This window comes from Sturnus vulgaris, chromosome 19 (genome assembly GCF_052056855.1).
Source record: "Sturnus vulgaris isolate bStuVul1 chromosome 19, bStuVul1.hap1, whole genome shotgun sequence".
In the NCBI taxonomy this organism is placed as follows: domain Eukaryota; kingdom Metazoa; phylum Chordata; class Aves; order Passeriformes; family Sturnidae; genus Sturnus; species Sturnus vulgaris.
Genome location: NC_142261.1, coordinates 4622588 through 4645515, shown reverse-complemented (window position 1 = coordinate 4645515; position 22928 = coordinate 4622588). Strand labels below are relative to the sequence as shown.

At 53.7% G+C, this 22928-nt stretch overlaps 1 protein-coding gene across 1 annotated transcript in view; it reads right to left on the bottom strand.

The window, feature by feature from the left end:
* The window catches only part of MYO18B (myosin XVIIIB), a 53996-nt gene that overhangs the window by 5576 nt on the left and 25492 nt on the right, over window positions 1-22928 (bottom strand). Inside the window, exons 31-44 of the mRNA XM_088175872.1 lie at window positions 21663-21817; window positions 21221-21344; window positions 20428-20622; window positions 20206-20316; window positions 19511-19615; window positions 17324-17470; window positions 14053-14166; window positions 13552-13668; window positions 12780-12863; window positions 11834-11971; window positions 11472-11657; window positions 4276-4409; window positions 3303-3344; window positions 2355-2516 (exon numbers count right to left, since the gene is read on the bottom strand). Coding sequence (XP_088031998.1) covers window positions 2355-2516; window positions 3303-3344; window positions 4276-4409; window positions 11472-11657; window positions 11834-11971; window positions 12780-12863; window positions 13552-13668; window positions 14053-14166; window positions 17324-17470; window positions 19511-19615; window positions 20206-20316; window positions 20428-20622; window positions 21221-21344; window positions 21663-21817 — 1814 coding nt within the window. The remainder of the gene's footprint in view (window positions 1-2354; window positions 2517-3302; window positions 3345-4275; window positions 4410-11471; window positions 11658-11833; window positions 11972-12779; window positions 12864-13551; window positions 13669-14052; window positions 14167-17323; window positions 17471-19510; window positions 19616-20205; window positions 20317-20427; window positions 20623-21220; window positions 21345-21662; window positions 21818-22928) is intronic.

The following is a 22928-nucleotide window of genomic DNA, read 5'->3' as shown; positions in this document are numbered from 1 at the left end:
TGCTGTCAGGGTGATCCTGGGGTGATGCCAGGGTTCTGGATGCCACAATCCTGCGGGATGCAGGGTGGAGAGGCAGATCCTGGGTTATGGATCTGCTCCCTGACTGCACCCGTGGAAAACTCCCCAATACAGCACAACCCTGACCTGCCTGGAAAGGGGCAGAATAAATACATGAACTTTTAAATTTGCTTCTTAATAAAAAAAAAAAAAATCATATTCATTCCAACCTTGCACTATGCCATATTTATGGAGGCTTAGCTCTGCTGGCCAGCATTTTGTACAGGCATTTAAATAGCAGAGAATTAAAGGAAACGTTAATCAAAGCATTCTCTCCTGTAAGCACACGGGTGATAAGAGCTCCTCGCTCTCCTCTGGCTCTTGGCAGCTGTTTGTTCAGCAAACACCCCAGATGTGGTGCTGAGCAGCCAACACGAGCAAGACTCGTTTTTCATTACTAGGAGCTCGTGTAAGACAAAGGAATCTTAATAAGGAAGAGCTCGTTTCCCTGATCTCATTTTTATTACCTCCAGTCTCGTCTCCTGTTTGTTTGCATTTCATCCCCTCCTCCCTTTATTTCCATCTTAGTTGAGCTGCAGCCAAACCCAGCTCCCACAGCAGCATTTGCAATTTGCCCCTTCACAGGTCCCAGGACCTGATGGTCACACTGTGGCCAGGGCTCAGGACAATTTGCTTTTCACAAGGGCCCCAGGCAGCCCAGCAAACCCCAGAATCACTGAGGCTGGAAAGGAATCGAGCCCAACCTGTGACCAGCCTTGTCACCCACCCACAGCACTTCCTTGGACACCTCCAGGGATGGGCACTCCAAATCTCTCTGCCAAGACCTGACCACCCCTTCCATGAGGAAATTCTTCCCAAAGTCAAACCTGAAAGCCTGCATATTTTTTACTATGAATCCAAGGTGTTTCAGCTCAGAAATAAGGTATTAGCCACAATGCCTGTTTTTCTGTCATTCAATAACGAGCAGAGTTGGGTCATTTGCACCAAAACCTCCTCAGCAGCACTTAGGAAGGATCTTATGTATTGTGCAGGGTCCCACTGAGCTCAGCCAACTTCACTCAGGGCTCCAACTCATCACTGGTGTACGGAAGGAGTTGGAATGAGATGATTTTTAAGGTCCCTTCCAACTCCAATCATTCCAGGATTCTGTGATCTCCCCACAGGTCTCTGCCCTGCCTGACTGCTCTTAAACTCTGCTTTGTACCTCCCCACACCGATCCAGCTCACCCAGGTTGTTTCCTGCCAGGGAACTGCTCCTCAGAACATCAGTTCTGACAACAGCGATTCTCCTGTACAAGGCAGGTGGGGGCCGTGGGGACAGAGCTCGCCAGAATCGGAGCAGGGAGATTAATACTAATGTCTGCAGTGAAACTGTGCTCCACAATCCTGGCAAATCTACCTACACACCTGCAGGGAGCAGGTGGGAGCTGCAGTGAGCTGTGCCCAGCCTCAGCCTGGCACCTGCCCTGGTTATGGGGAGAAAAACTGGGAAAATAGTGACGCATGTCCTGAGACGCCATCCCTGGGAAAGCAGCAGGGTGGGGAAGGTCCCAAATCACAGAGACTGCAGCAGGGGTACTGCCAGCCCTGCCCACCCTCAGTTTGGATGGTTGGCACCTTCTCCACCTTCCCTACAGGGGGATGATGCTCTCTGGAGCTCACTCTGCTCCCTGCCCCAGGACTCCATCCCTGCTCCAGCTCTGCCCACACAAACCTCCACGGGGATCTGACACCCTCCTCCATCCTCACCACCTCCCTCCACAATGCAGCCCCAGACCTGATTTACAGAGCTTTTCCAAACTCAACCCATGTGATTGTTTCACACATGAAGCACAAAGAAACAGTTTCTCTGTGACCCAGAAATGGGGTTTTTCTCTGGGCTGGGTGGTCCCTCTGATAGGCACCAATTCAGGATGGGCACCTGGGCACCCACAGAGCAAAACAGGGACATTTGAGCTGTGCAGGTGATTGGGCCCCTCTCCAGCTCTGTCCCAGCCCATCAGCATCACCATCAGAAATTAACATATTTGATATTAGAACGGTAGAAATGCATCCCTCCCCCTCAGCAGCGAGCATATGGCATACAAATCCTCAAATAGGCTGCATTGCCTCTTTAAATTATCTCCAGAGAATACATCAAGGGATATTTTCCTGCTTGAAGCATGTTTTTGATGTAGTGACTTTCATCTGGTGTTTTACTGATCCTGGCGTGGCACTGACTGCCTTCCTTGATTTGATGTTTTGACCTTAAACACCACAGGTCCCGCTGAGCCCAGGGGAAGCCCCCACACGTCAGCACCCCCCAAAACACCCAGGATGGGCTGGGGGTCCCTTACCTGAGGCTCTGGGTGCTGCGGCTGCCGATGGACGGTGCTGAAATGCTCCCGGCCACGCTGGCACTGGCCAGGGATGTCCAGCCTGTGGAGGAACTCGCCCAGGACTTGACACTCTCTGCAGGCTCCAGGCTGAGCACGGAGCCAACGCTGGAGCAGGCATCCCTGAGGGGACAGGAGAGAGCTGTCAGCTCTGCAGCTGCAGGCAGGAGGGGTTGTGGGTCACTCTGATGGTGGCACGGGGCACAGAGCTGTGCCACCACACCTCTTGTGTCCTCACACCTCCACCACAGCAGCTCCAGCTGGTGGGCTCTGCTCGGGCTGGTTTGTGGCACCAGCACAGAGAAAAGAAATCTTTCCAGGCAGCCTTGTACCATCGTTGCTGCCATTCATTATTTCATCAAGCTTTTGCAAGTGCCCTGCAGACCTTGGGTAGCAGAGCCCTGCACTCTCTGCTGTGCCCTGGGGCTGGAGCTGCAGTGACAGAGCCAGTGTCACCCCATAGAGCCCTACACAGCCCAGGACCTCCCTAGGGCTGGAACTGCAGTGACAGAGCTCCTGTGACCCTGGGTACCCCACTGTGCACCCCTGGGCTACCCCAGAGCCAGAGCTACCCCAGCCCACCCACCAGGAGCCCCCAGAGCAGGGGCAGTGGATGAAATCCTTTAGGATCTCAGTTTTCCTTCAAAGCCACAGATCATCCTCATCTCTCAAAGCTCAGCCAAGAGGAGGGGAAGCATCCCTGGGGATAGGAGCTCCCAGGGAACAGGAGTGGGTCAATGTGGGGCACACAACACCAGCACATCTGGATGCCACTGCGAGCCCTGCCCGTGCAGCTGCAGCAGACACTGGTTCAGAGCCCCTGAGAGCAGCAGCTGGTGGTCCAGGAGCTGTGGCAGAAGCAGGCACAGGCTCTGTCCTTTGGCAGCACCATCTCGTGGGGTCACTCACGTGTCTCTCCTGGAGCACAGCGACTCCTTCGCCGTCCGCACGCTGCAAGGAGCACAGCAGAGGGTCAGCGACCGCTCCTGGGGACCCCAAACCCACCACGAGGTGCAAAACTTCCCAGACCGAGTGCAGCAGAGCAGGGGTCGGGCTGAGCCGGGGAACGCTCCCAAAACAACCACAGGGAATAGGGCTGGAGACCCCTCCCTGCTCCTGGCTGGAAATGGGACCCCAGGGCAAAAGGAGGGAGCAGAACTGGGAGCGATGCTCGGGGCTGCTCCTGCCAGCAGCAGCTGCTGTTCTTACCGGGAATCACTTCTCACCTCCAGTGATGCATCAGCTACATTGGAAATCACTCTTCTTTTGGGAAGCAGTCTAAGCTCACGGTTTCTATCTCACCCTTCCCTGGTTTAATCACCACACAGAGCAAGAGCAAGTGGTGATAAGCACACCTCAGCTTTTTTTTGCTTTTTTATTTTCCCTTTTAAACTCATTTATCTGTTTTGTCTCCATTTGTCATGATGCCCCTTTAGCTGCGTGGCAGAGGGGAAAATTGAAAGGCTTTAGAAATAACACCTGAAAAATGCACTGGGATTCTTTCCTCATTTTTTTCCTAGTAAAACCCTCTACCCAATCTCCCAGATTCACTGGCTCCTCTGGCTCCTGGGGACAATCAAAGCACGATTTTCACTCAATGAACCCAGAGCTGGTGAACCAACAAACTGCTGCCAGGGACCTGCTGTACAAATGGGGCTATTCCCACCCTTTTTCTCACTTTAAGCAGGGCCACCCGGGATGATTTTACAGGTGACACTTTCCACGAAACCTTCCATTAACACCAAGTTTTCTGCTGTTACATTCAGCGCAAACACGTGAGGATGAGGACACGAAACTACCCCGGGTTTGTCCAGCGCTGCCTTTTCTTCACAGAGCAGCTGAGCCCTCCCCCAGCTCCCCCAGCCCTCGTTTTGCTCCTCACCTGTCAGCATCGCTGTCGTCGCTGTCACGCAGCCCCTCCAGGGCCACCTGCAGGTCGGCGATGCGGCGGATGGAGGTGCCCAGGTCAGCCTGCAGCACCTGCCTCACCTCTGCCAGCTCTGCCAGCTGCTGCTCCTGCACAGGGGACACCAGGTGAGGGCCAGCACCTGAGCTGGCACCTGAGCTGCGAGTGGGGTGGCTGTGACACCGTCCCACCCACAGCCCAGTGCTCCCAGTGCCTGGCAGGGCTGGTTACCTGCACTGTGCCCTGTGGTACTGTGAACATAAACTGCATCTTACAGTGCTTAAAGGGGCTCCAAGACAGCTGGAGAGGAATTTTGGATAAGGGCATGGAGTGACAGGGCACAGGCAATGACTTCCCACTACCAGGGATAGATGGGATATTGGGAAGAAATCCTTCCCTGTGAGGGTGGTGAGGTCCTGGCACAAAGAAGCTGTGGATCCCTGGAAGTGTCCAAAGCCAGGCTGAACAGGGCTTGGAGCAACCTGGGATAGTGAAAGGTGTCCTACCCATGTCAGGGAGTGGGACAGGATGAGCTTTGAGGTCCCTGCAACCCAAACCATTCCAGGATTTACAATCTGACACAACCCACACAGCTCCATGGACCCAGCATCGCCCGCCTTGCACACCAACTTGGCCCTGCACCCATGTTTCCTCACATCCCAAGTCCTTCCTGCTTCTCCTAAGCCATCACAGGGCAGAGAGGAGGGAGCAGCAGACCCGCAGAGATTGAAGCTGCCAGCTGTGAAATCGCCGTGGCGGCAGTGACAAGGTGAGGGATGATTTGAGACAGGCCACGGCACAGGAGCTGGCACACTGTCACAGGAAATAATGGAAGGCCTGGAATCACTGGGCACACGGGCCCCGGGGGAAGAGCATCTCAGTTCATCAAAAGATGAAAAGAAACAGCCCCGTTTGGGTCGCGCGGTGTCACCGCGGCTCCTGGGAACGCGCTGATGTTGCTGAAAACCTCAAGAAGTTTTCCGAAACTTGGTGTTTCCAAACCCTCCACTTCCCTCCTGGCTCAGGAAAAGGTGGGAAGGAGCTGTTTCATCCAGGGAAGTGTTTAATCAAGGAGCTCAGGGGCTCAGAACAGGGCACATGGTGAAACACAAACCCCTGAGAGGAGAAAAGAGCCCCGAGCTCCGGGTGCCTACATCCCTGTGTTCAGCAATTTGGGACTGCAGGAGCAGGGAGTGAAACCACTGCCTGATAAAGAGCTGAGCCCTTCCACAGGCTGATAAGAGAGCCTCTATTGACCCAGCTCCTCATCTGCAGGCTATGGAACAAATTAAATATAGTTCAGTGGCTGCATTTAATTCTCCTGCTCTGTTCTGCTGTTGTTAACAGGGATGGGCAGGAACATCCCCCTACCAGCACCCCAAACCTGCTTCCTCTGTCCACAGACAGACACAGAAATCCCCTGGGATGGCTGTGGGAGCAGCAAACAGAATGTCCTGGGGGTTGGAGGGGCCCCCCTGACTGGAGGGATCCCCCCTGACCTCACCAAGAGGAAAGGGACCATCCCAGGGGATGCTCCACCTGCCACCCCCAGCACATCCCTGGGCACCCACACTTTGTGGCACCCACACTGGTGGCCCCGGGAATGGGACCTGCAGGGCACTGGGGTGACACTGGGGATGTGGGTGACCCTGGGGTCCTCTGCCCACAGACCACCCGAGGGGTAATTGGAATGTGAGCCAGAAAATAGAGCTGACACTGCTCAACCTCACATCCCAGCTGTCCCAAATCTCATCCACGGAGACACTTCATGCTTTTCTCCATACCCTACAATTGTCTCAAGGAAAGGAATAATTTTGCCAATATGATTCAATTCCAGATGGGAAAATACTGTCTGCATAACACAAACTGACAAGGCCCATCCCAGCACCAGGCTCCTGGCACCCAGGGAGCTGTTGGACACCTTTGACACACGTTGTTTCTATCTAAATGTAAATCCAAGAAGCTTTTGTCTTTTCACACAGTCCCTGGGCTGAGAACTGTCACCCTGACACTGGGCAGAGCTGGCTTTTCGTTTCCTCTGAGCAGAAAAAGGGGAGAAATAAAGGGGAAAATCTATCAGTTAAGAAAACTCATATTATTGGGCAAACTGCACCACGGGCTGAGGGGCTGAAAGGAGCATCCTCTGCTGTTAAACCCCTCTTGGCAGCAGCATCTCTGGCTGCTTCCATCAAACCAGTCAGACATGCACAGCAGGACCAGCCTGACCCTCAGAACCCCTGGCTGATGCATATTTTATCATCAATAAATAAAATATACCTTCTGCCTGGTTCTGAGTACATTTCCAAACCAGGTTCTCCCATTCACACTGGAAGAGAGACTGCCCCAGAGCAAAGGACTGGCTCTGCAGGTGGGCCAGAAACCATGATTTCAGAAAGCTGAGGTTGATTCCTGCTGACAGGGAGCCTGGATTAAAGGATTCCCCAAGACAAGGGGACAGGAGCTCACTCAGGGATGGCTGGAACCCAGCAAACCCACAGGGAGCTGCTCTCAGCTGGGCTCCTGCCCTTGCCCAGGGGCTACCAGGGAAGAGATTCTGCACATCCTTCATGGAAGGGAATTTCTAAACCTGCTTTTTCTTACGAGGCTCTTTCCCCTCCGAACTAATTTAGTCTGGAATTATTTGAAGAGAAGTTAAAAGGAGATAAACAAAACCAGCAGTGAAATGATCCGTGGGACTCCAAAGGATTCTCAGGCCAGCACCATGTCCTTGTCACCTCCGTGTATTTTTGTTTGTGGTTGTGCTGTGACACCCTCTTTGCTCGCTCCCATCCACCTCAAGTGAAGTGTAATCTAATTAGTCCAATTTGGATCACTTTTCTTCGAGCGCACCTGCGGAATTCACCCATCATTATTATTTTTAATTAAGCCGTTAACTCGCGGGGTTCTCGCAAAGTTTGAAGTGACAAAATTTGCGCAGTTGAAGGCTTGAGTGAGATGGGGCGAGCAGCGTGTAATTGGTGAGCGAGCAGCCGCCGCTGATGGATTCCTGAGGAATTTACTCTTTTAATGGCAAAGAAGAATCACAACAGCCCTAATTAGCGCATACACAGCTCCTGGCTCCTGCATCACCCACCCTCACCTCTAAGGACCGGCTGCCTTTGATGATAATTGTCATTACACTTCCTCAAAGACATTCGCTCTTGAAGGGAAGAGCAGCGGGAAAAAGCCAGGAGCAGGCGGGGATGGGGACAGGAGCTGCGGAGACATCAGAGGGTTTGCTGGGACCCTGCTGGGAGCGTGGCATTCCCGGCTGGAGGCACAAACGGCTCCCACTTCGATTCTCAAGTTCACTGGAAGCGCCAAAAAAAAAACCCGAAAAACAAACAAAAAAAAAAACCAAAAAAACCGAACAAACAAAAAAAAAGGGAGGGGGAAACACACAAAAAAACCAAAGAAACAAAACAAAAAAAACACAAAAAAAACCCAAACAAACACCCCCCCCCCAAAAAAAAAAAAAAAAAAAAAAAAAAAAAACCAACAACAACAACAAAAACCAAACCACCAGCCTTTAAAGTTTACAAATGAGCAAAAACCCCTAATCATGGAGTTCGGGCTGTACACAACGTGGCCATATCGGGGTTGGGGAAGGGGCACTAAGATCTGCCATCAAAAGAACCAGAAAAAAAAAAAAAAGAAAAAGAAAAAAAGAAAGCTTATTTACACTGAGGCTCTCACAAAAAAAAAAAAAAAAAAAAAAAAAGAGAGAAAAAGGAAAGAAACAACAAACTAAAAAAACCCACCGAACTTGTGAAGAGTATCTTCACACCTGTACTTCAGTTTTCTGTAAAATTAGTTAATTGTTGTGCTGATGAATTTCACAGCTTCATTAAAGAAAGCTGATTTTTGGACAGCACCCGCCAGCCCCCGTGCTGTGCTGGAGGAGGGGGGGCAGTGGAGCTGCGCTGGGTGCAGAGGGGCAGGAGGGGACCCGGCAAGTCCTGGGTTGTGCCTTGGCCACCCAGGGCTTCATCCAGCTGGATCAGCCTCTGTTTGTCCCTCGGAATTCCATCCAGAAGGCTTCTGGCTCTCCAGGAGAAGAGACCTGAGGGGTTCCTGCCCATGGCTGGACCCCATTCCAGAGCTTTCATCCCAGAGCTTCAGATTTCACCCAGATGTTTGAATTCTCCCATGAAATCCGAGCTGTGCACGCAGCTCAGCCAGCACCATCCTTCTCTAAGAGCAGCCTCAGGAGGGAAATCCCAAATCCCTGCTCCTTGCCTGCTCCCAGCCCTTCTCCATCCTTCCCAGCCCTTCTCCATCCTTCCCAGCCCCTGTTCCCTCCTTCCCAGATTCTGTTCCATCCTTCCCAGCCCCTGTTCCCTCCTTCCCAGCCCCTGTTCCCTCCTTCCCTGCACTGCAGCCTCACCAGGGAACACATGTAGGGGACAAGCATGAGTGTTAATGCACACACGATGAAAACAGAGAGCAGGGCTTGGGTTTAAGATCCCCAGGATTAACTCCAAACTGGAAATCCATCCCTCCCTCCTCACCAGGACTCGGTGTCTGCGTGGTCTGAGGACACCAGGGGGCTGGGGCTGGCCTGGCAAGCTCTGGGTGTCAGCACAGCAGCTGAGAAATGAGGATCTGCTGCAGGCTGGGATCCAGATTTTATTGGAAGAGGAGCTCCAGCTCCAGGGAGGAAACCCAGGATGTGCAGCCAGAGCAAAGAGAGTCCAGCAGGGCCAAGTTCTACCCCCATCATTACCAAACATGCTTGGAAAGTGTTCAAAACCCATCCTTCTTACAAAATTCATGAGGCAGAGCCATCTGCCTGGCAGGCAGCTCTCATCCCTGCTCCTCACTGGATATTCCCTGCTGAATGGCACAAGGCTGCCCTAAACTGGGTGGGAAAAGGAGGAGGGATGGAATAGATGCCCTAAGCCTGGCTGGGGATGGTGATGTGAGATTTTCCAGTGCATCCACCACTGATAAATATGAGACGTGAGAACAAAATACCTTCTATTTTGTACATTGTATATATATGCAATATATATATATATACATATACAGGCAACAGCTCTGAAACAAGACAGGATTTCTAACTCAGCCCCTGCCAGGAATTTGTCCCTTCAACACTCCCCCTTTAAACCTCGACAGTGTGTGGTAAATCCACAACCTCATCACCATGTATTTAAATAATTTTTTTTTTTAAAGAATGGTTAGGAGCAGAGCACGACTTTAGTAATGTCAAGTGAATAATTCACGCTGGATTTATAATTGATGGGGGATTTAGCAGGAGCAGAGCCATAAGTGGGTTTCCATTAACTATTGATGCTCCCCACCAGGCTCCCGACAAGCTGGGCCAGGCTCCTCGATCACAGCTCTGCCCCATGTTTTATTGAAGTGCTCTTAAGAGGACACACAGCCCGGGGGATGCCTCTGCTCCCAGGAATGTCACAGCAGCCCCTGGCTGTGCACATGGAGCCAGTTCCCATGGAGCAATGGAAAAGCTGGGATGGGGAGGTGAGTCTGGGGGAGCCCATCCTTTCTCCTGCAGATGCCAGATAACCCCAAATATCTGAGGGTCTGGATAAACCCAGACCCCTCAGTTGTGCCTTACAAGTTCAGCTGTTTATGGGGGCTTGTGTCTTATTTGAGGGAGCTGCCTCTAAAATCGCTTCCCGACCTCTTAGCACACTTTATTTAGGAGAGCACAAGAGTGCCAAGAAGTTCCTGTACCTTCCTTCACCCGTCACTCACGTCTCCATATGAAATATTCAAAAAGCTTCTAAAAATATAGGCACAACTCCAAAAATACAGCGGAAAGGACCCACTCCTATCCCGACAGCCAGAGCATCCACGTTCCAAACACTGCCCTTCCAGCAGAGCTGCAACAAGCACCCAAAATCACAGCAACAAACACCCAAAACCACAGCAACAAACACCCAAAACCAAAGCAACAAACACCCAAACCACAGCAACCACAGCTCCCCCAGGCCCACAGGGAAAGCAGTAGGATCAGGGAGCCCAGGATGCCCATGGCACTTCAGCAGAGCCTCTCACTTCACCATCTCATGGCTCTGCAGAGCTTCAGAGGCTGAGAGATCCGACCTCATTCCGTGCCCAGGGGAGGCTGCTCTGGCAGCCAGAGCACACGGGGCTCAGCCTGACTGGGCAAGGACAAAGCCCGACCCTGGTGCAGGCAGAGGATTGGGAATCATTCACACCATTCCCCTCGGGAATGCTAGCAGCCTCGGGGCAGAATGAATCCTGAAATCTCCTTGATTGCTAACTAAAAGATTATTGATAAAATAACTGCTCCTAATTCGGCCCTGCTGCCAGCAGAACTGCAATATCTTTCAATTACTGCTCGGGAGCGAGGCTTTTCCTTGGATTAGTGGAAGAAAGAACATGAAAAGAGACCCTGGGAAAGGGCTGGAAAGTGAAGGTGAATCTATTTTTGCTGCTCTCCAAACCCAGCTGGGGCTCTGCTTGCTCAGAGCAGGTTTAGCTGCTGGTTGGAACTGTCTGAGCTGCAGCCACGGGGGTGCTTTGGCAAAGCCAGGAGCTCCAGGAGGATCTGGTGCTTGGGCTGAGCCTGGCACACCCAGCCCTGTGACCAGCACTCAGCACTCAGGGGCTGCTGCAGGGCCAGGGCATTTCCCACCCACTGTGGTTCTGCCTGACATGAGGAGAACCAGCACGAGGAGCTGCAGGAATCACCTGAGCAACGTGGAATCGTAGATTCATCTAGGATGGAAATACCTCCAAGATCATCCAGCCCAGCTGTTAGCCCAGCACTGCCAAGTCAGCACTAAACCATGTCCCCAAGTGCCACATCCACACGTGAACTGCATTTCTGTGAGCGGGGAAGGCAAAGCCACCTCCTTCCCACAAAAACAAAAAAACCAACATGGAGCAGAGTGACTATCCAGGACAAAGGGAACATGAGGGTCCTCAAGGACAGCTTTGGTTCAATGGTTTGGGGCTGCAGAGAGATGAAAAGCAATTCCCTGCCCCTCCCAGAGGAGCAGCCTGGGACACCCAGGGACTCCCTGCACAGGGAACAGCTCCATCCCCAGACCCAGAGCACACAAAGGACCACACAGAAAATTAGTTTTCTGGGGCCCTCAGGGGTTATGAGGGGTCAGCTCCAGCAAACCTCCCCATGGCCATGGGACCACCCAAACCCGTGAGGAGCATCCCCTCACCAGCTCCATGCGCCGGCGGCTGGACTCCAGCTCCCTCTGCACCAGCTCGTCCATGTCAGCCTTCATCTCCTCCATCCTCCTCTGGTAGTACCTGGTGTTCTCCCTCTCCCGTGCCTCTGACTCGGCTGCCTTCTCCAGCTCCTCTCCCATCTGGATGATGCTGTCTCGCAGGCGCAGCACCAGCACCTGGTGAAGTTGGGAAGGTGTTGGAATTCTCTGTGTGAGCACCCAGCCTGGCAGAAACCCCCACACAGAGAATACAGCAGCGCCACGAACCATCTGTGCTGCCCTCCCAGCCCTTCCCAGGTGCTGCTTTCCCCACAGGTGAGGTGCTGGCACGGGCACAGGTGAGGAGGGGGTACCTCGAAGCGTTTCATCTGCACAGCCTGGAAGTCCAGCTGGCTCTCCAGGTCCCGGATCCGCGCTTCCTGCCGGCTGACGATGGAGCGCTCGGCCGGGCACTGCTCCAGCTGTGCTGCCCTGGCCTGAGCTGCCTGCAGCTGGGAGAGCAGGGGCTGTGTCAGCATCCCCCAGCCCCTCTGCTGAACCCCTCTGCTGGACCCCTCCCCAGTCCCTTATGTGAACTGGGGGTCTCTCCTAGCCCCCAAGGCATTGCCCTCACTTCCCAAAGAATTCCCTGCTCTCAAAGCCACACAGCACAGGCCTGACACCAATGTGTGGCTCTGAATGGAGAGCCTGCTGGCCAGGGACACGTGTCTGGGGCTCCTTTGCTTTTCTCTTCTCACAGATTCTTTGAGGACAGCAGGTGTAAAAATTCAGAGTCTTTGTGGAAAGCTGCCTGGACCAAGCTGTTTCCGGAGCTCTTACACCAAGACCTCCAAAGGAAACTGCCCTTTTAGTGATCCTGGTACAGCTCAGGTTCAGATTTTGAATTTGACCTAGAACTACGGGAATTTGTCTCCTTTTATCCAGCCTATCTCCAAAGCACCACCCGCTCCGCCTCGGAGGGAGCGAGTCCCGCTTCTGATTCCTGGGCAGCTTAGCCACGCTCCAATAAAGCACTTAACTTAATGGGATTACTCATGTGTTTAAAATTAAATCCATCACTCCAGGAGGGTTGGCACAGCCACAGAGGCGAGGGGGTGCAGCCCCTGCTGGTGACCACCCCAGGGTAGCCCCGGGGTCAGCCCATCCCAGCCACTGGCAGTTCAGCAGGGGAGGAGGGAGAAGCCAGGCTGTGAATCCCAAGAGCTCTGCCAGGAAAAGATTTCTCCAGCCTAAAGAGGTCTCACTCCTCAGCAGGGTGCCACAGGCTGGGCAGGAATTACATTCTCCTGCAGGAATTACCTTCTCCTGCAGGCTCTGCTTTTCTTTCTTCACATCCTCCACCTGTGTCTGCAGCTCCCGGATCTGAGCGATGTCTGTGGCCGACTGCAGAAACAGAAAATTTGGAGTGGGAGCAGCAGGATCAGAACCAAGGGATTGGAGCAGAGGGCTGGCTCCTGCCTGCACCTCCTGCCACTGGGACAGTGAGCTGCTCCTGGACTGCTCTGATGGAGCTTAATTCTCCCAATTCCCACTGCAGATTCCCTAATTTTTGAAACAAGTATTTGTGCATCAGGACAGAAACTAGATTGTCACCTCTGCCCTCAGGACCCTTCCAGACCCAGGCTCCTGGATCTCTATCACCTCTGCAAGGGGCATCAGACTGTGAATTGTCAGCCTGGCCAGCCTGCTCCTCTCCCATGGGAGCTTTGGGGTCCCTCAGCTCCCAGAACAATCCTTTGGGAGACCCTGACAGAGTTTGGATATGGCACTGAAAGCCCCAGGGCTGTCTGGCAACACTTTTTCACCTCTGCATGAGAAAATGGTGAAAGGAAGAATAAAAATGACCCAGAGGGGCAGCTGTAGGATTCCCCAAGTGTTGGAACAAAGAGCAAAACATCTCCTGAAAGAAGAGTCAAAACTGCAGGTGAGAGGAGCTGGTGCCTTGAGCCTTCCCTTCCTCATCACAGCATCCCCACCCTCCTGTGCATTACCTGCCACCACCTGCTCTGTGCCAGCCTGCAGGCCTTGCTGAGAGCCCTCCCAGGGTTGGACATGCTGCCCCAGCTCCTACCTGGGCAATCAGAGCCTTGTGCTTTTCCATGAGCTCGTTCAGGTCTTCCTGGTCCTCATCGACGCGTTTCAGCAGGTCATCTCTCTCATGCTGCAGCTGGAACAGCTGCTCATCCACCTGCAGGAGGATCACTGGTTGATGGATCCCACAGGGAACCCCCAAATCCCCTCTGGGATGTGCTGCCAACAGCCTCCAGCCCACCAGAGAGGCAGAGCAGGACCATGGGATGATGCTCCCTGGCAGGAATTTTGTCCACCCATTAAACCACCCCGGGGGCTGTCGTTTCCAAGCAGTCCAGGTGATTTAGTGAATATCCTTGGAGACTTAGTAAATATGCTGGGACATTTTGTAAATATCCTCTGTGGTGTAATTAACACTGAGGTGATTAATTAAACACTCTGGTAGTGGCTGATTTAGCAAAGCAGCTGCTGATTGCTGCCAAACCCCCCGAGGTGGGACTGTGCCCTCCCACCTGCCCTGGCCACTTCTGCAGGAACCCACCAGGGTTTTGCTTCTGCTGAGGCTCTCCAGCTCTGTGTGCAGGTTCTCCAGCTCCAGGGCTGCTGTCTGCTGGGATCGCTGGGCCTCTGCACACTTTGCTTCACTCTCTTCCAGCTGGGAAAAGTTGCAGGGAAAAATCATCATTAAAGGAGCAGAAACCACAAGCTGATGGTGCTGTCCCCGTGCCACACAGCCACGTTTATTTCCACTTCTACAGAGTGCATTTCCCTGCTAAAGAACACAGAATCTCCACCTTTTAAACCCGTGCTGCTCCCCAGCTTGTCTGCTCCTGGTTTACAGGGCAAACAAATCTTCCTTGGCACCTCCCAGCACAGATCCCAACACCAGTGACTGTCCTGGTGAGTCCAGCACCCAGTGCCTCCATGGCACATCCTACCTCTTCCTCGGTGAGGTAGAGCTGGGATCATTAATTTGCAAAATTATGTGAATTCCATGTAGTTCCTGATTAGAGCAATTCATGATTCGGGGTTTGCAAATGGGCTTTTCACGTGGCGTAAATTGCATTTGCAAATCCACGTGGAAGATCCCGTTTATAAACGCTAATTCACACTCGGGTTTTACAGCTCAGCCATTAAGATCACAAGGATCTTCAATGGGCTGCAAACATCTGGAAGCTGCAGCGTCATCCCCAAAACTCCCCCCTTGCCTGGGAGGAGGAGTTGTTGTAGGCTGTACCTGAACATCCAGTTCCTTCCCCTGCTCCTTGGGGTTTCTTTCTTTTCTCTACCAAAAAGAAAACCAAACCCCTCCACTCGCTGCTCATTTCCTGTGCCTGGCCCTGGTTTCCCTATGGAGTTCCTGGGAGCAGCGGGAAAAGCTGCACACCATGGCGAGACTTTGAGAATTTTAGGCTGTTTTGTCAGGGTTTACTTTCTTTTTTATCTCTCTCCCTCAACAGAAAAAAAAAAATTAAAAAAAGGTGGGGGGAATCATGGAATACCAGAACTGGAGCTATCCTTGTCTTGCTTCCCTCCACTGCTTGAGATTGAGATTGACACCTTCCACTAGAAAAGGAATCACTTTCTTCCATCAGCTGAAAAAAAAATCTCTGAGCTTTGCTGGGATGAGTTGAAGATGCCACTCAGATCAACTCATGGTTTTATGGCCAAGGACTTTCCCACCTGTCCAGCTGCTCCAGAAACAGCTGCATCCAGAGTCAGCCCTTGGACTGGCCTCTTCCCTGCCACAATTCCCACCAAACTCCTGATAGTTCACTCAGACAAAAAAGCATCTCCAGGACCCTTCATTAAACATCAGTTTCCAATTCACTTTGTGTAATGGAATTTTCCCACTTGGGAAGAATAAATTGAAATTCCCCCCAAAAATGCATAATGTATGAACTGTGGAAGAACATTAGTTTGCTGTGAGCACCATCTGTTAAATACCTGCATAAAATGGATGCCTCAGCCTTATTAAGAAACAATGCTGCACTTCCAGCCATATGGATTTTGATTAACGGAAATGTAGCATTTTAGCAAAGTTTTTCTTCTCTTGCAGGTCCGTGGGCTGGCTGTAGGATGCATTGGCTTTTGAGAAAATCGTCATGAATGCCATTAGAAATTGTTTCAGCTTAAAGGACAGAATAATCATGTGGCATTTTAAACACATGCAGAGTCTCGGTATTGGTGGCTCAGCAAAAACTCCACATTCCCCAAATCCAGGCTGTTTGCTCGTCTCCAAACACAAGGGAGCCAAGGACAGGCCGTGGAGTGAGGGAGCCAGGGATGGACTGAATGGAATCACAGGGAAAGAGAGACCTCCTGCCTTGCTGTGGGGACTGGGGTGTGCAGGGAGCAAGAATCCCAGAATCCCAAAGTCATTAAGGCTGGGAAAGACTTCCAAGGTCATCAAATTCAACCAGTGCCCCATCCCCACCTTGTCACTAGCCCAGAGCACTGAGTGCCATGTCCAGTCCTTCCTTGGACACCTCCAGGGATGGGGACTCCAAACCTCCCTGGGCTGCCCCTTCCAGTCCCTGATCAAACTTTCCATGAGGAAATTCCTCCTGGTGTCCAACCTGACCCTCCCCTGGCACAGTTTGATGCAGTTTCCTCTCCTCCTGTCCCTGTTCCCTGGGAGCAGAGCCTGTCCCCCCCGGCTGTCCCCTCCTGTCAGGGAGTTGTGCAGAACCACAAGGTCTCTCCTTTTCTCCAGGCTGAGCCCCCCTAGATCTCTCAGTTGCTCTCCCTGTGACTTTACTCTCTAGAGTAAAGATTTGCTTCCCCAGCTCTGTTCCCCAAGTGAGGTGGGCATTATTCCCCAGAGAGATGGGGCTGGACACTATGAGAGGGGCAGAGGAAGCACCTCAGCATTCATGTAAGTCCCTCAGATCAGCACATGGAAGGGACCTGGGGACAGGGCCCTGCCACATTTCCCTCCCACCAGAGACTGGGAAAAAAACAGGGGCAGTGCCACCTCTCCAGCCCCAAAGCAGGATTTGGGAAACGCTGAGGGATTAATGAAGTGCAGCAATGGGTCAATAACATTTAACAACACATGAGGGCAAAAAATGGCCATTCCCATGTCCCCTGCCCTGGACATCCAGGTAATGGACACAGACAAGGGCACGGACATAGGAACGGGCACAGGACACTCCACCAGACCCAACTCACCTTCCCCTTCTCCCTCAGCACAGGTGGGAACAGCTGCAGCTCACAGCTGTTATTTATGCACAACGAACCTCCCAATTACATTTGGATGTTGCTGGAATTGCTCGTGCCTCCAGATTCGTTTGTTTCCAGGGGAAATGTGCAGAACAGATTAATTCCTGAGTGGTTTCAGAGGGCCAGCATCTTCAGCTGAGCCCCGGCTTGGCACTTTGGAATACACAGCCCACAAGGGGATGGACAGCCCCGTGGTGCCTCTGTCCCGTGGCAGGGCATCCCACAGGACTAAGAACTCACCCTGGGCTTGTCCCCAGTGTGGTGGCACAAGCTGGCACAGAGCTGGAGCCTCTGCCCAGGTCACCCAACCCCGCTGAGCCCGGGGCTGTGTGCCACCGCCAATCCCACCCGATCCCTCTGCCGCTTCCAGCATCCCTATGGCAACGCCGCCCCAGCCCGGCCGTAGGGGACACACAGAAACGCACCAAACAGAAGGTAATTAACAAAGAAAAAAAAAAGGAAAAAAACACTTCACCAGCATTGGCTTAATTACAGGGAAGTGCCCCTTACGAGGAGACTCTGGGCGCCCGGCAGTCAGCGCGGGGCAGCCGGGGATGTTCCTGCATCCCCCGCACATCCCTCCCTACCTGTTTGCGCAGCTGCTCCAGCTCCTGGGCGCTGCCCCCGGGCTCCGCTGGGGCCGCCAGCAGCAGCTGAACATCGGCCAGGAGGGCTCGGGTCCTGCGCAGGTCCCGCCGCAGCCGCTTCTCCACGTCGAAGTCTCGGTGGCCGATCTGAGCAGGGGACAGGCGGTGTCTGAGCCATGCTGCCCCCTAAAAACTCCATCAGGCCCTTCCACCCCACCCCAAGGTGTTCCCCACACCATTTAGGAATAATTTTTTAGGGATATTTTAACCACACCAGAGCACCGAGTGCCACAGCCGGTTATTCCTCGAGCACCTCCAGGGTATTCCATATTTTTCCCCACCAAAGAGCTCTGAAAATATTTGCCCATCCCTGGTCTCCATCAGTCACATCCTCCCCAGTGATCACCCCTGTGGCCAGAGGGACACACAGATGTGAGAAGCACCTTAGAAACCCACCCTCTATGTTCCCCATCCAGAGAGAGGGAGAGAGCAACCATGGTTACAGGGATAAAAGAATTAGAAAACCACCAAATAAACAGGGACATGGTTTCAGTGCTTGATTTCAACATAACTGAAGAACATATTCCATTTGGGGTGCTTTCCACAGCTCTGTTTTCGAACCCCCTCCTTTTCCTATTTTCTGTTCACTGGCTAAAATCAACTGTGTGGATCTGACCTTGTAGCCTGGTTTGGAGCTGGCTGGAATTTGCTGGAACTAGAAATCATTGGCATCTCCATTTCCTTAATTAGTTTTCTGGGTTGGCTGTTTTCTTCCCAATTTTAATGAACTGTCCTCTGCAAACCAGAGGGTGTTTGCAGCACCACCACTGCTGTTCTCCTGCCATCCCTCCAGCTGCGTCCTGGACACTGCTCACATCATTTTCCTGTCCATCAGGGTCTATCCACAACCACTGGGGATACATTTGGTGCCGTGGTGGAACCAGCTGCCCCTTCCCACCACTGCAGCCCAAGATTTTTAAGTGACAAAGCCAGGATTTGATTTAATAGCTGCTGCCAAACTGTGGTTGTGTCTCACAGCAATCTCAGCTGCATGGCCTCATCTCTCTTTCTCTTACACCAGGACTGCCCTTGGAGGGCTGGGGGCTGCCAGGGCAACACCTGGGGACTGTCCTGGAGGCAGAAGGGGCCTTTCCCAGCTCCTGCTGCCTCCTCATCCATCTCAGCTCCCTTCCACCAAACCAGCAGGACGTGTTGGACTGTTGTAATAATCCCCTGCTTTCATACAGCACAATTTATTGTGACAACTCCCAAAATATTTTCTAAGCCAGGAGCAGGAGGTATGTGTTGGATAAGCTTCATGAGACCATTTTGTGTCTACTTGAAATATGCCCCCCACTCTGGTGCTGCAGAGATCCCAGATTCATCCCATTTAATGAACACACAGCACTGCCAGGGCTGGTGAAATGGTGAAATCCAGCTTGTGCCAGCAGCCAGAGGACACAGGGCTGGGTTTCTGTGCCAGGGTGAGTGGCACGGGGACAAGGAATAAGGACAGATCCCCTGGGCTGAGCTCTGGGGAGTCCTGGGGTGCAGCACCACCACAGTGACACTGAGCTGGTGCCATCCTCAGCCGTGGACAAAGTCACCAGAGCTCTGGGATGGCCTCTGGGTGATGCCAAGGGATGCCCAAGCTGATAAATGCTGCCCAAGGAGGCTGAGTCCAGCCCCTCACCTGCTGACTGAACAGGAGCAGAACTGGGTGTGCTTTTGTTCAGTTGCAGCCACAGACTCATCAGAGAGGGAAAGAGGATTTGTTCACCAAATGTGCTTGGGATATAATTCCTCTGCAATGAGCAGAATTGGATAAACTGCTTTTCTAGGCAGTTGGATGCACTCCAGTGCTAGACCTGGCTAGTTCGACTCTCCTGAAACACCAGCAAAAAGCAGATGCCTCCCCCTGCTTGGATAATTCTCCTGTACAAAAGAGAACAGTTCCCCTCTGCGGGTCCTTAGTGGGGCCATGTGTGATCCCTGCAGTCCCAAACCCTCCAGATCCCAGTGCCTGCTGTGGCTGGGTGGCATCTGGGAGAGATGAGGGACAGAACACCACGAGCAGCTGCACCAACACCAGGCTGCTGCTCTGGCTGCACTTGTTTATCCCCACTCCTGTTTTTAGGGCAGGGCATGGCCCACGAAGCAGCCCCTGGGAGGGCACTGTCCCCTTACCTGCTCACACAAGGTGCCAATGAGCCCTTCCAGGTCCTGCTTCTCGTGCAGCACCATCTGCTTCTGCTCGTGCTCCTGCTCCAGCTGCATCTCCAGCTGCCGGAGCTGTGTGGGAGGAACCCAGCCCCGCTCAGTGCCACAGTGAAACCCTGGGGATTTGGAATTCCCCAGGAGAGGGAGTGCACCGAGCTCTTTGGGGACCAGGAATGGGTCATGTCCCCTGGAGCACCTCCTACCCCTGGCAGTGCCAGTCCAGAAGAGAGGAAGCACTCCAGGAAGCTGCAGGACACTGGGGACAGGATGGGCTGTTTGAGGCACACCCAGACATGCCCAAAGGGTGCCCCTGCAGCTCTGGAATTCGTGTTTGCACCCACCAACCTCACGGCTTTGAAGAAAGGGTATTTCTTACAAATCATCCCCAAACACAAAGCCCTGGAGTTGGTGCCCTTGGTGTGACTCTGGTGCTACTGGGAGCAGCAGGTCCATGTGCTGCACCAGGTGTGGCTCTCACACACTGTCCCCAACAGCCCCTCCAGCGTGGCAGGGGCTCAGCCCTGTCCCAAAGCCTGATCTGCACCCCCAGGCTGTGACCGAGGCTGACCCTGGGGCACTTCTCTGGGAACATGGACCCCTGGAAGGGCTCCTGGGGAGCTTTGGGGAGCACCCAGCATCAAACCCACCCAGCAAGGACCTACCCTCTTCTGGCAGGACTTCTGCATGTCCTCCAGCTCCTCGTCCTTGTCCTCCAGCTCCTTCTGATGGATCTGCTTCATCCGCTCGATCTCCAGCTCCAGCCTCTCGTGGACCTGAAACACCCAGGGATGATGCACAGCCCCAGGGGGATGAGGATGGTGTTGGCCTGGGCTCCATGTGCCCGGTCGGGACAGATACCCTCGGTCCCCCGAGCCCCCCAGTACCTGCTCCAGGTGATCAACAGCAGCAGTTTGTCGCTCCAGCTCCTTCTTCTGCTCAGCAGCGCTGCCCTCCAGGTCCCAGAGCTTCTTCTTGAGCACAGGCACCGTGTCCGTGGCCCCGGGGGTGCTGAGCTCCTGCACTCGGCCGGCCAGCACGGCCACCTGCTGCTCCAGCCTGGCCACCTCGGCCTCCTTGTGCTGGGCAGAGCGGGGGTCAGAGCCTGGACACTCCCACCCCACTATCAGAACCCACAGGCAAAGGCAAAGGCATCATCCCAATCCCCTGGAGCAGGAGCAGGGGTTGGGCAGCCCCTGCCCCACACTGACAGCCCCATCCCCACCTTTCCCTCTTGATCCTGACCTCACCTTTCCATTCCCCTGGGGTGTCTCCCATGGGTTCCCTGCAGCCCCAGCTGCCTGGGGGTGCTGGCAGCAGCCCTGGGGGTTCACCCCAGCCCCTGCCACCATGGTGGCGTTTGGTGCAGCCCCATCCCATGGGGCACAGATCAGCACCTTGGCCAAGGTGGGATTGGGGGTAGGGATGTGAGGAAGAGCACAAGTGACCCCAGTGAAAATGGGGGTGGCCCTGATTAACTGAACCATGGGACAGGGATCACTTATACATAGCAACAACCCTTCTGGAAGGAGAAAGTTATTTAAACACACCAAACTGTGCTAAGAGAGATTAGAATCAAGTTTCCTGATTGCCTCTGCTCTAATTGCAAAGGTAATGGCTTTGCTGCCAGAGCTGCTCCCAAAACTGGGGACAGCACAGCAAAGCGGGGTCTCCCCTCACCTCCAGGCTCTGCTGGAGTTTGCCCATCTCCCAGCGGATGCTCGTGTTCTCCTGGGATAGCTTTTCACGGAGGCTCTTCTCGAAGGCAGATTGCCCCAGGGCCTGGGCTAACTGCAGGTCAAACCTGGAGGGGAGCACAGCAAGGTCAGGCTGGACGGGGCTTGGAGCAGCATGGGATGGTGGCAGGAGGAGATTCCTCCTCCATTGGCAAGGGATGGAACTGGATGAGTTTTAAGGTCTCTTCCAACCCAAACCAGTCTGGGATCAGACCACGTGTCAGGCACACAGAATGGGATGGGAAAACAACTCCCAGCAGCCAAAACAGATGAAAACAGCTCCACCCTCACAGCAGCTCCTCACCCACCCCAAATCCTCCCTATTCCCTGGCTCCTGCTCCAGTACTCCCAGCCCTCCCTATGCTCGCCCCCCAAGCCTTCCTTACTTCTTCTGCCTCTTCTCCAGCTCGTGGCTGCGGCTCTGCTGGTTCTCAGCCAGCACCCGGGCATCCTCCAGCTCACAGGCCAGGCGCTGGCACCGCCTCCGCAGCCGCTGTGCCCCGTCCCTCGCCGCCTGGCACGCAGCCTGAGCCTCAGCCAGCTGTGGGAGGGGACACGGGGACTGTGGGACAGGGACCCCGGGCAGGGACACGTGGATGGACCCCAGGGACCCCGCAGAGGATGGACACGTGCGCCCCATGGACTCGGCAGTACATGTGTGCCATGGAGGAGGGATCCTATAGACCCCACAGACACCATGGCATGTACACACCACAAAGGAGGGGCACAAGGACCCATGGACCCCACAGAGGAGGGACCCCATAGACCCCACAGACACCATGGCATGTACACACCACAAAGGAGGGGCACAAGGACCCATGGACCCCACAGAGGAGGGACCCCATAGACCCCACAGACACCATGGCACAGGCATCCCACAAATGAGGGGCACATGGACCCATGGACCCCACAGAGGAGGGGCGCATGGAACCCACACATTCCACAAAGGTGGGACCCATGGACCCCACATGGAAGGGACCCCATAGACTCCATGGCACACTCAATTCACAGAGGAAGGACCCCACAGCACACACACCCCACAAAGGAAGGGCACATGGACCCCACACACCCCACAGAGGAGGGATCCCACTGACCCCACAGCACACACCCCCTGGATAAAATCCCCACCAGGACTCAGCCTCACTTTATTCCCCTCGGCTGGTTCACCCAGAAGATTTTTCACTAAACCGGGACAGCCCGAGGTGCTGTGACCCCTCCAGTGCCTGCAGCATCCCCAGCCCCTCCTGCTGAGTCAGCAGAGCTGCCCCGGGGCCATGCCTGATCCCATTTCTCTGCTAAAAGCAGCGTCTGGACTGGAATCCCCAAGGATTCACGTTGTGTTTGGGACAGACACGCAGAGATCTCCCACGCCAGGGAATGGAGTCGTTAAGGAATGACTTTAAATAAGCAAAATCTTGCATTAATGAAGCCTGTAATTCCGAACTAACTGAGAGCAAATGGGCTGCTTCGCTTTACTCAAGCTCCTAAGACTCGGCTTCTTTCTTATTACTATTTAATGTACCATGAGAAATCTTTATTTCTTTGTTTTATCCTTATGGGAACTGACCTGGCTCCCCGGCACTGCTCAGGGGAGCACGCTGGCTTTTTCCCTCCTCAGGGCAAAGCTTTCCACCAGCAGCTCTTTGTGTGAC